The 14,715-nt window shown below is 42.9% G+C and overlaps 1 protein-coding gene across 5 annotated transcripts in view; it reads right to left on the reverse strand.

Moving 5' to 3' along the window:
• The window catches only part of FANCA (FA complementation group A), a 37,112-nt gene that overhangs the window by 6,897 nt on the left and 15,500 nt on the right, over positions 1-14,715 (reverse strand). For all 5 annotated transcript variants that reach the window (XR_008735173.1, XM_055727047.1, XM_055727048.1 and 2 more), the window contains exons 18-35: positions 13,998-14,086; positions 13,529-13,589; positions 13,382-13,431; positions 12,175-12,251; positions 10,151-10,255; positions 9,559-9,701; positions 9,016-9,086; positions 7,467-7,566; positions 6,408-6,607; positions 5,861-5,957; positions 5,447-5,623; positions 4,303-4,376; positions 3,734-3,862; positions 3,167-3,233; positions 2,760-2,926; positions 2,078-2,183; positions 858-917; positions 395-499 (exon numbers count right to left, since the gene is read on the reverse strand). Coding sequence is in view for 4 of the 5 variants with exons in the window: in XM_055727047.1 (XP_055583022.1) it covers positions 395-499; positions 858-917; positions 2,078-2,183; positions 2,760-2,926; positions 3,167-3,233; positions 3,734-3,862; positions 4,303-4,376; positions 5,447-5,623; positions 5,861-5,957; positions 6,408-6,607; positions 7,467-7,566; positions 9,016-9,086; positions 9,559-9,701; positions 10,151-10,255; positions 12,175-12,251; positions 13,382-13,431; positions 13,529-13,589; positions 13,998-14,086 (1,878 nt within the window). In the remaining variant the exon portion in view is untranslated. The remainder of the gene's footprint in view (positions 1-394; positions 500-857; positions 918-2,077; positions 2,184-2,759; positions 2,927-3,166; positions 3,234-3,733; positions 3,863-4,302; positions 4,377-5,446; positions 5,624-5,860; positions 5,958-6,407; positions 6,608-7,466; positions 7,567-9,015; positions 9,087-9,558; positions 9,702-10,150; positions 10,256-12,174; positions 12,252-13,381; positions 13,432-13,528; positions 13,590-13,997; positions 14,087-14,715) is intronic.

The following is a 14,715-nucleotide window of genomic DNA, read 5'->3' on the forward strand; positions in this document are numbered from 1 at the left end:
TTACCACATGCAACAAAACCATGGATCCTCATGTAAAACAGTGCATGAAGAGTTACGCACAGGACATAGAAGAAAAAAAAAAATAGCTGTGCTTTATGGACTTTTCAGTTGCTTGGCATGTAACAACCAGCACAGTGCTCTGAAACCAAGACAAGCTTCCAGCTTTTCACTCTTAAACAGCCTCTGTTCCACTACTGTGGTGACACCCCAGAAGCAAGGCTGCATGTCCAGAGCTGGGATCAGTGATACCAAGGGTACTAAACCACTGTAATTTTCCAAAGGCATTAAGGATTACTACCCCCACACTTCAGATTAAAGGAAGTTTAAAAACAAGTGGTCTGAACTGGTACTGAATTTTCATCTAGTACTCTTCAGACGAAATAATAACACTTACAGCTGCAGAAAAAAGCAGAATGGCACATTTGGTTTTACATGCTGTTAGAACATTGTTGACCTCTTCTACTGAGTCTTCACAGTCCAAGCTGGCATTAAGCAGGCCCTGGAAGAGGATAAATTACGAGATGACTACATAAATATCTTTGCTGCTTTGAAGTACCTCACCAAGCCATGTGTAAACTAATCAAAGATAACTGTAGGGGTCAGCATGGCCCAGCAAAAGCAACGTGCACCCAACAGCTTCTCCTTCCCCCAACAGCTTTGCTATATTGTATTAAAATTAATCTCTACCACTACTTCCCCTCCTGCTACTTCTCTTCTGTTTCCTGGATTATTGCTCTTCTTTTTGAAATCTACACAATAATTCTCAAAACAAGAATACAAATAGCACATCTTGTGTCTAAGAACAGCATAGTCAGGCTAGCTGGACAATGGAGCAGAATGACAAAAGCAGCAGTTACCCTGAAAAAGTGAGCAGTGATGTCGTAGGAGAGCGCATACCCTCTGGAACAGACATTCTTCTGTGGGAAGAAAAGAGGGGGGGGGTGTGAAGTCATTCCTTCTGTTTTGAATTGTGATTTTCTTTGAACATTTTGGGTGTCTGGCACAACAGGTAGCACAAAATTACCCAGTGAGATCCTGAGTATCAGTTCAGCCTGCAGAAACTTAATTTCTAATGATTAGGTAGTGCTTTACAGTCCCAGCACTAGAAAGCAAAGCAGGCAGCCCTTCCCAGCCCTACCACATGTTGTGGATGGCAGCAGCAGTTTGATTGTCTTGGAATGAATGGAGGTTTCTGGCTGTGCCTATTATGCTAGTTCAGAAGGGCCTGAAAAGGCTGGCCAGGGTGAATAAATAGAAGTGATAGCTATCCCTTGAGCACAAAACAGTGCCCTGAGGGACCTGCAAGTCAACTGATCTTCCCCCAGGAAGCTGGAGGGATGTTTCTGAATGTTTCTCCAGTGCATGTAACGCAGGAGGATGAGCAGGATCTCACTGCCCACACAGGAAAGTAGTTTAATGTCCTGGCACAAGATATTGGAGAAGAGTGCATGCTCAGCCCCTTACTTCTAGGCCTCCACGAAAACACTGCTGATTTCACTCTAACCCACCGTCAACCAACAAAGACAGGGTGGCACAGAAGGACAACATATCCACACAAAGGAGAGAAGGCATCCCCAAGGCTGCTGCACATGCATGCGCACCAAAGACATATGTCATCACAAACAACGTGACTGGAAAGAACACTCCTACTTCTCCAGAACTGGCCAAGCTACTACCACATCTCTGCTGTGATCACCCACTGGTGAATTTACCCCTGGACCGTGCACACCCAGCTCCCACCACTGATATGCTGGCTGGCTCTGCCCCAGATTTGCTGACACTATTTCCCAAGGATTCTCTCTCAGTAGTGTAAAATGCCACCGTAATTCCAAGTGAATGAACCCAAAAGTCATCCTACAGCAGGCAGTAGTTTAATGTAGTTTATTTAATGCTGAGGGGACCTCTGCAGAGCTAGGAGCTGGGAAGTATCAAGCACAACAACTTGAGCCTCCCTACAGTATGATATAAGCTAAGTTTAAGTTTGGCTGCATTTTAACTCCTGTCCTAAATCCAAGTTTAAGGTCTTTGCCTACAGCATTTATCAACAAGAAATTATCGTTTGGCTAACAACACATACCAGCTCTGAGTTTACAAAACAAAAAAAGTCTTCACAGTCCAACATGGTTTTCATTCCTTTTCGACATGTCTTGATCAGAGCGGATGCAGGGAGCCCTACCAGAATCCTTAGGTAGGGAAGAACAAAAACAAAATTGAGGTTAACATCAGGAAGAGAATCAGACTCCACACTCCTGGGGCACGTGCCTTTTGATATTTGGGGAGTCTAAGAGATCTCAAACATGTTGACAGAAACTGCACATGGAATCTTCCCAGTTGCCCAGGAAAAAAACTGCACTTCAATGATATACGCACTACTTTCAAAGATACCATCAATGGCTCAAAACCAGAAATGCACACCTAGGTTACAGCAGCAAAAAGAGTAATTAACAATGGTTAACACAAGTGGTGGCATTAAGAGTGTTGCTGGCTGTAAATAAGAGTCCATGAAGACGCGTGGTCTTTGAAATCCAATCTAGTGGCAGGGACAACTCGTCGCTCAAGATGGCACACTGAAATGCAGTTAATGCATGTTGGTACCAGGGAGTAAGCATCTCTTGCACAACCAGTACCGTGACATAAAGTGTCATTTTCACTTGCTGTGGAATAAGAGGGGAGGCTACCCAGCTGCGCAGGGACACACCATAATTCCTTCGAACAGCAGTTTTGTTTGAGGCATTCTCAGCCGTCAGAGCTGCATTTACCTTCTATGCAGCAGCAGCTCCTGCTGCCTCCATAGCTGCTCACCCAAAGCAGAGCCAGGTTCTCTGTCTTTCAGTCTTTCCTGGAGAATCTCAAACAGGAAGTGTCTCTGGGCATCCAAGCATCCAGAAAGTAACTTGCGCCTACACCCCAGCTCCAGCACTATCTCCTAAAGAGGGAGATGGTGGGAAAACAGTTTGTCGGGGCTACACACTAGTTTGCATTCAAATCCTCTATGTTTCTCTGAAGTAACACAGAGAGATCAAGAAAAAAAACTCTCAATTTCCATGCTACTGCTCACATGCGAGAACTGAACATCAGCCTTACATACACCAGCGTATCAGGAAATACTTTGACTGAGCAAATTCAAGGATTGAACATACAGATACACATCAAAATCTGAAGTCACCTGCAGCTTGCAGAGAATATCAGGATTGACTCTCATCTTAGATTGGCCACAGCTACCCAGGTCCAACCTGAAATTAAGAGACACACCAGGTAACTAACCCTGTTAGCTCAGGAAGATAACACAATTCAAGTAAAGTGAAATGGCTTCAGGTGAACATAAAGCTCTAACATTAGTGTTCCTTAAATAAGCTGTAGGCAAGACAGCAACTCTCCTCTAACCCTCCCTCCTTATTTTCCAGCTTCAGCCACCTTCTCAGGGGCACTGATGCCTGTCTGGCTGAACAAATCTGAATACAAATTCAACTTTAAAAAAAAAAAAACAACCAAAAAACCAGACCAGGTACTATCTGTGACTGCAACCTCAGACCTCTGTCACCTAAAGCAAGATTCTTATGCAAAGACTGGTGACTCATGCAGAGCCACCTCCCAGCTTTCACTTCCAGCCAGACCTGTGAGAAGGGAATCGCCTCCACAGCCCCATGTCAGGCACAAGCTCACAGCTCCTAGCTTGCAAGGTCGTTAGCAGAACCATTGCTTCTGCAGAAGTTCAAGTCATGACACAGAATACCTTTGTGAGGAATCCAGAATGGTATTGATAATAATGCCACATGCCTTCTCCAGGTCTCCGTCACAGCCACCAGAAGTAGAAGGTGCAGGAAGATACCATTGATAGATGGCCCAATAATGGAAATCCTGTCTGCAGTATTGAAGAGAAGTCAGGAAATCTATCACAACATTTTAATGGTGCCCTTCCCTTGATGTAAAAGGAAGTTCACCCACCCAGTGGAATGACAGATAAAAGCACCCACTTAAGTACAGGTATAAAAAAAATCATCCACCAGACAGCACATGTCCTGGTGTCAGTCATCTCTTGCTTCCAGAAACAGGGAGGTTTTCTGAAAAGTTATTTGGAAGGACTGCACATGCAAGCCAGAGGTTATCCCAGTGAACTTCCTCAAGTTAAAACACACGCCTCATTCTAGCGTTGCTTGAACTATGGACAAACCGTAGTAGCTGACAGGCATTTGTGTCCCACAGCAGCTTTTTAATTTACTTCCTGATCTTCAATGGTTTTTCCTAATTTGGGTGGAAAGGACTCAAACTACTCCTTTTTCAACAGAGCTCCTCTGCACTTACCTTTCTGAAGCAGACAGAATATCCTTCTCGGGGCACACTTCCAGCTCCAACAGCAGCCACTCTCTGAAAGACAACTGGGAAAAGCAACGATTTGGGGGAAGAGGTCAGACCAGCAAGACAAGTAACTTGTGCAAAACAGCCACCTTCTTCCCAACATAAAACCCACCTTCACTCATACCCAGACACAACCTCATGCAGATTAAGAGATATGAAACAGGAGACATCGACCCAAAGAAGTTCATGTACTGTTTCCCTTGCAAGAAAACGAAACTAAACCCCGCTGGCATTCAAAAACTGACTCAAAGCAAGAATATAAAGCATCTCTCGCACAGACCCACACATACCCACCCCTTTGACATTTTCAAACATGCTCATCTTCTTGAAGTCTAGATACCAGAATTAATGTATGTTATTAGAAATTAATGCTAAAATGAACAAAGCACCATAGTCAGACAGACTGGTATAAGCATCAAAGAAAGGTTATAATGCAAAGGTATTTTACCCTTGTACATCAAGCTAGCCAAGCATAAGAAGTCATTCTAGTAACATGACAAACTCCTCTGCACAAAGACAAACTGGTTTTATATAAACTAGGTTAAAAAAAGAAATCCTGTCAAATCAGATACATAGCAAGGATGGCATAAAGAGAATAGCCAAGATGTTAACCTGCTTCACGGCAAGGCAGAGCCACACAATCCAAGATACACAGGTGGTTCAGGAGAACACTGACATTTAGACCAAAGCACAAAAAAACCAAAAAGCATGTACTTTCAGTCCTTTGATTCACCGTCACTTCATAGACAGTACACAGTAGGAAGCGAAGGTTATGGACAGGCCTTTTCTCTTCAGCTTCTGATCCATTTCTTACTGATGCAGTATACCTTGCCAAGCTTTCTGCTTTTGCAATGAGCAGGACACAAAAGCTTTACCTCTAGTTTTCTATTTCTACCTTCTCATCACCATCAAAATCTACAAACAACATTGAGCCCATAACCTAGCACACACGACACCTTCAGCTGTCAGACCAGCTTTTCAGGCAGTAACTTTTTACAGGAAGCTTTTTATCACCTATAAGAAAACTGCAGATCTGAAAAAAACACCCAAAAATTACAGTGTGAACTTAAGTAATGGAAAAGATTTATACCTGGAATGTTTTTTCCTTCAAGAGCTCTCGAAAGCGTGCTTGCTTCCATAAACAAAGGCTGGCTCTTTTGTAGTTCAGAGAGGGGCATGACAAGGAACTCCAGATTAGGTCAGGTTTAGCCTCCTCGCACAGGATCCCCCGAGCTTCTAAGCTCAGCCGTGGCATGATGTACTGCAGCTGAAAAAGACATAAACCCCCTGCACATTTCCATCACAAAAAAAGGCCTAGTGCAACCTCTGGTTGTGTGAAACTGCCAAACAAGCAAACACACAGAGTGGTAAAACGGGAGGGTACAAAGATGCATTTTTATACAGTTTTCTTCATACAAGTTATAGTTACACAGGGGTCTGCAGCAAGCAATTGAACTGAAACCAATCTTTCTCAGAAGTAATAGCAAAACTTTTTTCCTTTTACCTTCTTAACAAGGCTAGGAGGAAGCAAGGCACACAAATCTCCATGAGAATAGGATGAAAACTTGCACATGAGATAAGACGCTGCTGCAGTGCAAAACCTGATAGAGAAAAAGAAAGAACTCCATTATCTGGTTGGTTCAATCATATCTGTTCCCAGTCATAAAGTCTAGAGTCAAAACAAAGACTGAGTGTTAAAAATGCTTTTAACCAACATGTTCCAAACCTATTTGGTTTTGGGACCACTTATATTTATATGCTCCCAACCCCAGGTACATTAATGGCACAAATTTCAGAAGCAGAGACTAAAAAAAAAAACTTTGACAGCATCCAGTCAGTCCTTCTTCCAGCAAGCAGTAGGATCATCAGGATGCCATTTCATGCAGGACCACCACCAGCCTGTTTCTCTGCATAGCACCTCTGTGCAGCAGAAACATCTACACATGCTCCGGAAATCCTCCGCAGGAGCACAGGAGTGTTGCCAGCATCCCTCCAGCAAAGCTAAACCCATCACCTGGGGAAGCAAGGATGTGGTGGATGCATGATCTCACCTCATGCAGAAGACCAACGACTCTTTTGTCCTGCATGCTAGCAAGCAGTTCCAGTACTCAGAAAGGGAAAGGACCTTTTCAGGAACAGGCTGAGAAATTCCAAAATTGGCTTCCACTTCAGGAATTAAGGCTCTGGATTCACTTAAATGGATCACAAAAGCTGCTAGTCCTAAAATATGAGCATCATTCAGGGAAGGACCCTGCAAGCCAAAGATAAGTAGAGAACTGAAGAGAGACAGATGTCTCATTTGTAACAAAACAACCTTTTTCAGAACAAAACCCTCATAATCAGTCAAGTAGCAAAACATTGCTTCTGCCCATTGCTAATGTGTAGCAATGTCAATTTACCAGATGAGAGATACCAGTTACACCAAAAATGTTCTCCCTTCCTTGAAACTGTGCAGCTATCTTTGGTCAACCTGCAGAAAAATCAGTATGTTTCTGTAACACAGTAGTTTGAAGCAACTGGCTGTAAGTTCAGCCCAGCAGAATTTCAGACTCAAGGTTTTTTAGTTTCTGTGACAGCTAATCCAGCCTATCAGCCTTTTAATTTCACCTCTGCAGTATCACAGGGTAAAGGAAATAAAAACAACAGTGCTGTAAAAGAAAACTATGCATTACTGCACCCCAGATTTGGGGGTCTTACTTTTATTTTTTTTAAAGGGGGGGGTACAATTGAATTATTGGTGAATTAGTGGTGGAAGTTTAGGAATCAAACATTCTACTATTTTTCTTTTGGCTTGTTCATAAACTTGCTTATTTTAGCTTCTGTTAAAATATATCTCTGAATGCATTAACCTTCTACAGTAGTATTTCTGTAGGAAAACATTCAGCTAACATTTGTGAGAGCAAGTCAGTATAACTTGGCTGAAAAGAGTTTTGGGTTTTGTGGGGTTTTTTGGTGTTTTGGTTGTTGGTTTTTTTTTTTTTTAAGCTTGAAAGATAGTCAAGTCCCTCCATGGTGCAGTCCAGACAGGTACATGCCCCACAGCCCAGGAAATGGAGGTAGGATAGCCTTTAGTACACTATAACCATATGATTGTTGGTTGGAAAACTAACCTGATGATAAATAAGCTGGCAGAGCCTGCCCAAAAGAGCAGGTAAGAGATTCCTGTGTCCACACATCATCTTCACAAACAAGGAGAGACATGGGCCCTGCCTGCAGAAGGTAAAAAACACATGCTCATTTTACCTTTTATCCCCAATACAGGAAGAGGTATTTAAAAATACTTAAACACCGTGAACCTGAGCCATACTTGTTTGTAAATACAGGATAATTATCATTCCATGTATATGCTCGAAGGAAGTGTCACCTTTGGGATATCTGAACAGAGTAACCCTACACAAAGACACGAACACCACCAGTGCCCTGCCTCTAATACTTGATAACATGTAGTCAAAGAGGTGTTCCGAGATGATAACAAGGAGGAGGAAGCTGCCTGGGGCACAGTTAGCTTTTTTCAGACAGAAAGCACAAGGTAAACAGAAGCAGAGCAATAAATGGGATCAAAAAAACAAAGCAAGAGCAAAAAGGAATTAATACAATAAGATCCTGTCGCGAAACAGAGGGAAGGAGGGACTTTCCCACTCAGCTGACAGAAAAAAACATCCTCAGGGGTGACTGAATGGGGAGTTGGATTTAGAAACAATTTCCTGGGACACTTGTTTATCCCAGCTACTTTTCAGCCCAGGTTTTCAATACAGCTTCATCTGCTCCAGGGCAAAATAGTGTTAAACAGAGGGGAAAAGATGCACCAGCTGCCAAAGTGCACTGCACTCCAGAGAGGCAGCCACCTAGTTCAGTACTGTTGACGGCTGGGATTGCAGGCAGCTTGTCAGTACATTGTTGTTTTCCAACAAAGCAATTTTACACTGAAATGTTGACCATAATGTTTACAGACTTCTGTCACACTGTGAAGGAGATTGCTATTAACAGTCCTTCCAGTGGCAGAGGAGTGCTACCACTCCCTCAGGTAGCCAGAATCAAAAAAACCCCAGGCCAGAATCAAACCGAGTCACTTCCAAGGGGACAGGAGGTAGAGAGAAGGTGTATCGTGCTGCTCTTCTTGTGCCTGCAGCATTAGACTTCATGCCTCACTCATTTCATATTAGGTATGGCATTAGGGATGAAGGTTGAACGTGCCAAAAGCACCGAACACACCAGAAGACACCCCAAAGACACATCAGTATGAGCTGTCAAAGAAAAGCATGCTCTCCTCCCCTGATCTCTAGCATCAGCCAGCAGGTAATTCTTGGACAAAAAGAACTTGCTTCATTCCCCATCCCCACCACTGAGCTGAAATCACCAACCTGATCACCTAGTATTCGTAGGAAGTTTTTATATGTTGTCACAGAGCACAAAGCAGAGCCAAATGCCACTTTTTCTGAAGGGATCAGTTAAAAACAGAGAAGAAACGTGTTTTATTTATGCATATGCATTAAAGTGCATTAGTTCTTAGACTACAAAAACTCAGAATAAAGCAGCCAGCAAACACCAGCCTGGCATAGTGGGTATGAACAACCAGTAGTCCTTCCTCACCCCTGGCCAAGTGTTAGAGCTCTAAGTGTATTAACCAGTTTTTATTTCCCTATTTTACTTGCATCTTACCTGTCAGGAGGGTTAAAATATGAAGCAGCTATTAGGTTTTGGCAGAATGATGTCAGCAGAAGATCGACAACCTGGAATTAGAGACACACTGCTAATTCCTACTTGTTGGGATGGATATCTAGATCTAGTTGTCTGCTTCATATATATTTTTTCCTGACAGTAAAATAGGGAGACAGATCAGATAATTACATTTGCTACAAGTTGTACAGATCCACTAGCACTAAGAAGAGATGAAAAATTAAGTCCCTAACAACCCAGGAATGATCCCAGCACACAACAAACTTCTAGACAAGCCTGGTGAAGAACGCTTAGCTCATCACAGGTCTGCTCTGATAGAATATGTCTCTAGATCTCACCATTAGACATCCAACAGCTTCCAGGAGGTTAAAACATACAGTAATCTCTGCAGGGCAAAACAAGGTAGACAAAAGAAGCGTATTTCCTGTTTTCACAGACAAATCAGCCTTTCACATGGACTATCCAGCTGCACTTTTAACCTACAGAACCCCACTCATTTCTCACCCCAGGCCCAGTGGTACTCACACCCTTATGGCAGGGTTCCAACCTTGGGGCAGAAATGTCAACTTGGATTGGAGAATTCAAAGCAGCAGCTTCGTTCTGATCACTGCTGTGGCCCAAGACAGTTGCCAGTCTGTCGGAAATCACTGCAATCTGTGCTGGTACATCTGTGGGAAGGTAACAGGAGAAGAGGAGAACCAGGATAGAAGACATGAAATATTTACAACTCCAGACAGTAGGAAGAAGAGCAAGTGAAATAAATATTCTAATTGATCAGGGCCCACACCAGAAACAGCCTTCAAAAGGGGGCCCCAAGTCACCAGGCAAGCCCTAGGAATGGGGCTGCCCATCTTGGCAAAGATCAGTGTGGTACCAAGTGATCATTGCAAAGATGCAGACCTAAAGCTCTGAACAGAAGCACCGGAAATACATCAGACATTAAAATATACATATATATTCATAGCTGAAAGGATTATACAGATCTGAAAGATGACGATCTTCAGGTACCCGTGGCAAGTAACTACTGCTGTTGCTTTGGCTAGCATTAGCCACATTTTATTAACCCAGCTTTTGTAACAGTCAATTATGGGTAGCTATAACTTGCCTTCCTGCATACCTGCATATTTAGCTTGGTCCACAGTCAGCATCCTTAGTTCAGCCAGTTCAGCCTTCAGCTGCTCAATTGGCTCTTTGGAATGGCTGCTCTCTGCTTGTGATTCATCTAGACAAGAAGAGAGGGAAATGCAACACATTATCCCCACCTTTGTACATTATATCAGTTCATAACATGCATTCAGCAGTCTCTCCATACATTTTCTGTAAAAGCAGTATTTCCTTTTCTATAAGCTATAACAGAACCCCAAACTGTCAATCTGTCACATATACAGCTTTGTTTTTACATTCAAAAATGTGCTATTTGGTTAATCATTTATGAGTTTACACATAGTTGCAGAAATGAATTCAGTTTTCAAAGACAAGAGGCAAAAGAGTTCTCCTTTCAGAGTTTTCTTTCTACTTGCTTTAGCTCTCTGCCCCTCAAAGAAACATTTGTTGTCCTCAAAAGACTGGAACCAGTCTCAAAATACAGAGACAGACATTACAGCATGAATACTACATCATTAGCTTCTCCTCACGCCAACACCATGCAACGTCTCCAGATGTTACATGTTACTCTATTCAGGTTTTTGTTTAAAAGAAATAAAAGGAAATTCTTTCTACCACTAGAAAGAGAATGCCACCAGCAACAAGCTGCCACAGTGCAGCCCAAAAACCCCACCCATACAGTTTGCTAGGCAGCAACAGCGTCTTGTACACAGCTCAGAAATAACTCAACCATGAACAAGAGAAGTAAATAACAAAGGTTAAAATTAATACTTGGTATAAACACACTGTAAAGCAACAAGGTGTTAGGAGGCTGCTGAGTCACCTTTATGTGCAAGAGTGAGCACTACCAACCAGGGCACGCTTAAAGCCGGCCAATACTCAATCCTGCCCTAAATCCAGTCTCTGTGCAAAAGCCCCAGGGATGGATCAGGATGCAGGGGACAGAATCGGGGCACAGGGGACACGAGAGGACACAGATGAAGCTGATGCGGATGCAGGGGACAGGATCAGGACACAGGGGACACGGCTCAGACTGTACCACTAGAGGTCACTGGCAATTCAAGGACTCCTGCAGAGAGCCCTGGCTACCCCCTGGGATCCTGCCGATCCCGATCCCAGCAGGCAGGGATCCTTCATCCCTGCCGGTTGCCAGGACAACCTCCGCAGCCAGACTGCTGCACATCTGCGGTTCCCCAGGACTGCTTTGTCACACCTCTCGAGCTACAGCATCTCCAGAATGCTTCAAACGCCTAAAGTGCCCCAAGTAGGAGTCAATTACAGATTTGCCGCTGTACACAGAGCACACTTATCTCCACCGCACTCTGGCGATGATCTCTGCTCACTAGTCTGACCTTCTCATTTCATACAAACCTGTGGTGAGGACATCACCCATTTTAAGATGGGTTTGAAACACCCACTTGCTGAAAGAGGCAGAAGAGCTCATTAAATATCTATTACACCAACACACACTGCACCAGCAATGTGGCTACAGTGATGAGACCTGAAATTAGTGGGGCACTCCCACCCAAACACATGTAAACTATGCAATCCCTTCACCGCTGGCTCCAGTCCTCACCCCTCCTGTTTCCCCAGATCAGTCACACAGAGCAATCCATTCTTAAAAGAGGGTGATGGTGAATTCAGACAGCACAAGTGCCATTGCGCAAGGGAATCGACACTGCAGGTTCACACCCCGGGCTAGCCAGAGCTGAGGAGCATTCAAGCTGCAAACGCCGATTCATGGAGATGTATCTGAGCTAGATTTAAATCAGCTAGCTCAGACATCATCTGCAGCCTCAGCACAGCACACAGCTCCGCATGGACTGCAAAAATCCCACCCAAGCAGGGTAGGCAGAGAAAGTCATTATGAGAGTAACTATTTAACATCTCAGTAAGACATAAAGAATGTACACATATTTACGTATAGATTAAAGACCTAGTCAGCCATAATTTTTTTGAACATTTTCAATTCAGGAGGGCATCAATGGAAAAATTATCTTTTCTTCAAACTGATCCATAAGTAAATGTATTTTTTACCTTGTAACATTTTCTCCTTCATAGCACGACAGGCTTGCATGTACGTGGAGTACAAGTTCAAGGGTATTTTATCAGCTCTATAATAATAAATGAGACATTTATTATACCACATAACCACATTCAAACTTCAGCTTTATTAAATATAAGCATAAACAACAGCTATGCTGTGAAATGTAATTAGAAGCTCCATCTCCATACAGAGCATCTGAAGCATTTTTTAATCATCATCTGACACAAGGGCCAGAAATTTATATCCAAGGCTTTTGCAGCAATTATTATACATGTGTAACACACACTACACAAAAACAATATTATATATATTAATGCATGCATTAATACCTAGTTCATATATAGTACGCATCTAAGATCACGTAAGAGTGTAAGTTATGTGACATGCAGTATTCACACATCTAAAACACTAATGTGATGGAGAGCAAAGTTTGACCTCCGACACCTGCTGGGCAGGCCCTCAGTATTAAAACCATATTACATGAGGCTCCTAGAACTCATCTGCTTCTCTTAGAATTTTAAAAAAAATGATCCAGTCTTTAATTTTAGAGTTTGACTGGAATGACAAGGCAGGACTAAATGCCTCATTTGTAGACACTGTTGCAAACATTTTTTTTCATGATAGGTTACACAGGGATTACTGAACTTAAAATAAAGCTGTTTCTGCAATGCAGAAAAGCACTTTTAAACATGCATACAGGGCAAGCCTGAGTTCTGAGGGGGGCTGCATTCTCCTGGGGCATTACCCTGGTGTCCTTAAGAGCAGCTCATAAAGAAGCATCAACAGACATTTAAGTTTTTTCTTTCACTTTTCCCATATGCTCTCTCAAAGAGAGGTGAGCCTTTCACAGGGGGGCTCATCTTCCTGGTGAAGTTTTATACACAGCAGTATTCTCCAGAGTTTGCATAAAAATATATCTGGCCTGCAGTCAGAGGGCTGCATGTGACGGCTCCTAGATAATGGTTTCACAGTGGCTATAGGGCTAATTACAGAACTGAAGATATTCGCCTATACAGATAAGCTACCCCATCCACAACCTGCAAGCCACAAGCCTGGGCACGAAGCCCTGCCAAGAGGGTTAGCCAACACTCAGCGTTTTGTAAACAGTGTCAAAGTCTCCGATAAACTGACGTAAAGTCAAATGTTCTGAAGGGAAAGTCCAGAAGCACAGAAAATAACACTGGGAAGTCTCAATACCTCTTTAAAGAATCTATAAAAGCCATGCGTGCATCTGGGATTTTAGGGAGCTGCAATAGAAAAACAAGCAGGTTAGGCAGAAATTACCCATTTACAAACACACATCTAAATGGGAGGATCAAAAAAAAGCCAAAACCAAATACTAACCACACGTGGCCTGAGCAAAGCAGGAAGAAACCAGGAAGTATAATATGGTCGCCTGAAAATACTGAGACAGAAAATAAATATAGCAAAATATTAACAATGCCAAAGCTGCGAAGTGCCATCTCATTACTTCAAGAATTAGGCTCCTGCAGATAAGAAATATTCATGGTGACATGAACAACCACAGACAAATCAAGTGCAGATTAGCCAAGAGTTATTAGTTTCTTTAATTTTGCTTTTTCTTTATTATAACAACCGTGGACTTCTCGTGCAGGTGTGCATATGCCTTTTTGCTCTCTGCACAACTAGCCTCTATTTAGATGACTATGGAGGAAGTGGATAACACAGAAGGAATTTCCCCAAACCTTCATTGCGCTCACATCCTCAATTTTTCTTGTTATTTTCATTTGGACTTGGCTTTCACTATTATTATTGTAGCTAAAACCAAGAAGAGTTGAAAAGCACACGGTACCTGGCTTCTATCACAGATGTTGGTATCTTCCTTGAGTTTTCAAATATCTGAAGGGCCTTTTCAACATCACGAAGTGCCTGGCCCTGGGGCTGGCTCATGCAAGTAACAAGAGAAACACATTGTGAGAAATCAAGGATGACGATGATCTTCCCTGCTTGTCTGTGCTGTGAAGGGAAGTGACTGAATGAAGGCAATTGAATAACAAGAACTACCTGATGTGCAGAGTAAAACTGCAGGATAGAGACACAGGGCCTGAACCATCAGCCTGCCTCAATAAGGCTGTAATTTATAACAGCTGTTCTGGGACAGCTCAAAGGTCCGTGTAGTTCTGTACACACCTCTTACAGCAACTGCAGCAGCTACTCCTGGTTAACATCACATTGTTTTTCAGTTGGCCCCCACGGGGACAATATCTTTTCTGTTCTGAATATGGTTTATTGTTATTCCATTTTAGTTTGTACACTTGGAATCAAGACCCATAATCTTTGCTTCCAGTCTGTGCTACTACACTGCAGGCAGGACTGCCGCCCTGAGTTACTCCTGTTTGAGCCATAAGACATCTTAAGATTGCAACCACCTGTGCCAGTTTCTCAACCGACAAACAGATCAGAGTTGGAAGAAATTAAATTAAATTTTCACTTACGACTTTCAGTTCATCACAAGACTAGATTTCATTGCAGTATATGCTCTGGTCAACTGGCAGAGCTAACGCAGCCCC

The sequence above is a fragment of the Falco cherrug genome, chromosome 14 (genome assembly GCF_023634085.1).
Source record: "Falco cherrug isolate bFalChe1 chromosome 14, bFalChe1.pri, whole genome shotgun sequence".
Classification (NCBI taxonomy): Eukaryota; Metazoa; Chordata; class Aves; order Falconiformes; family Falconidae; genus Falco; species Falco cherrug.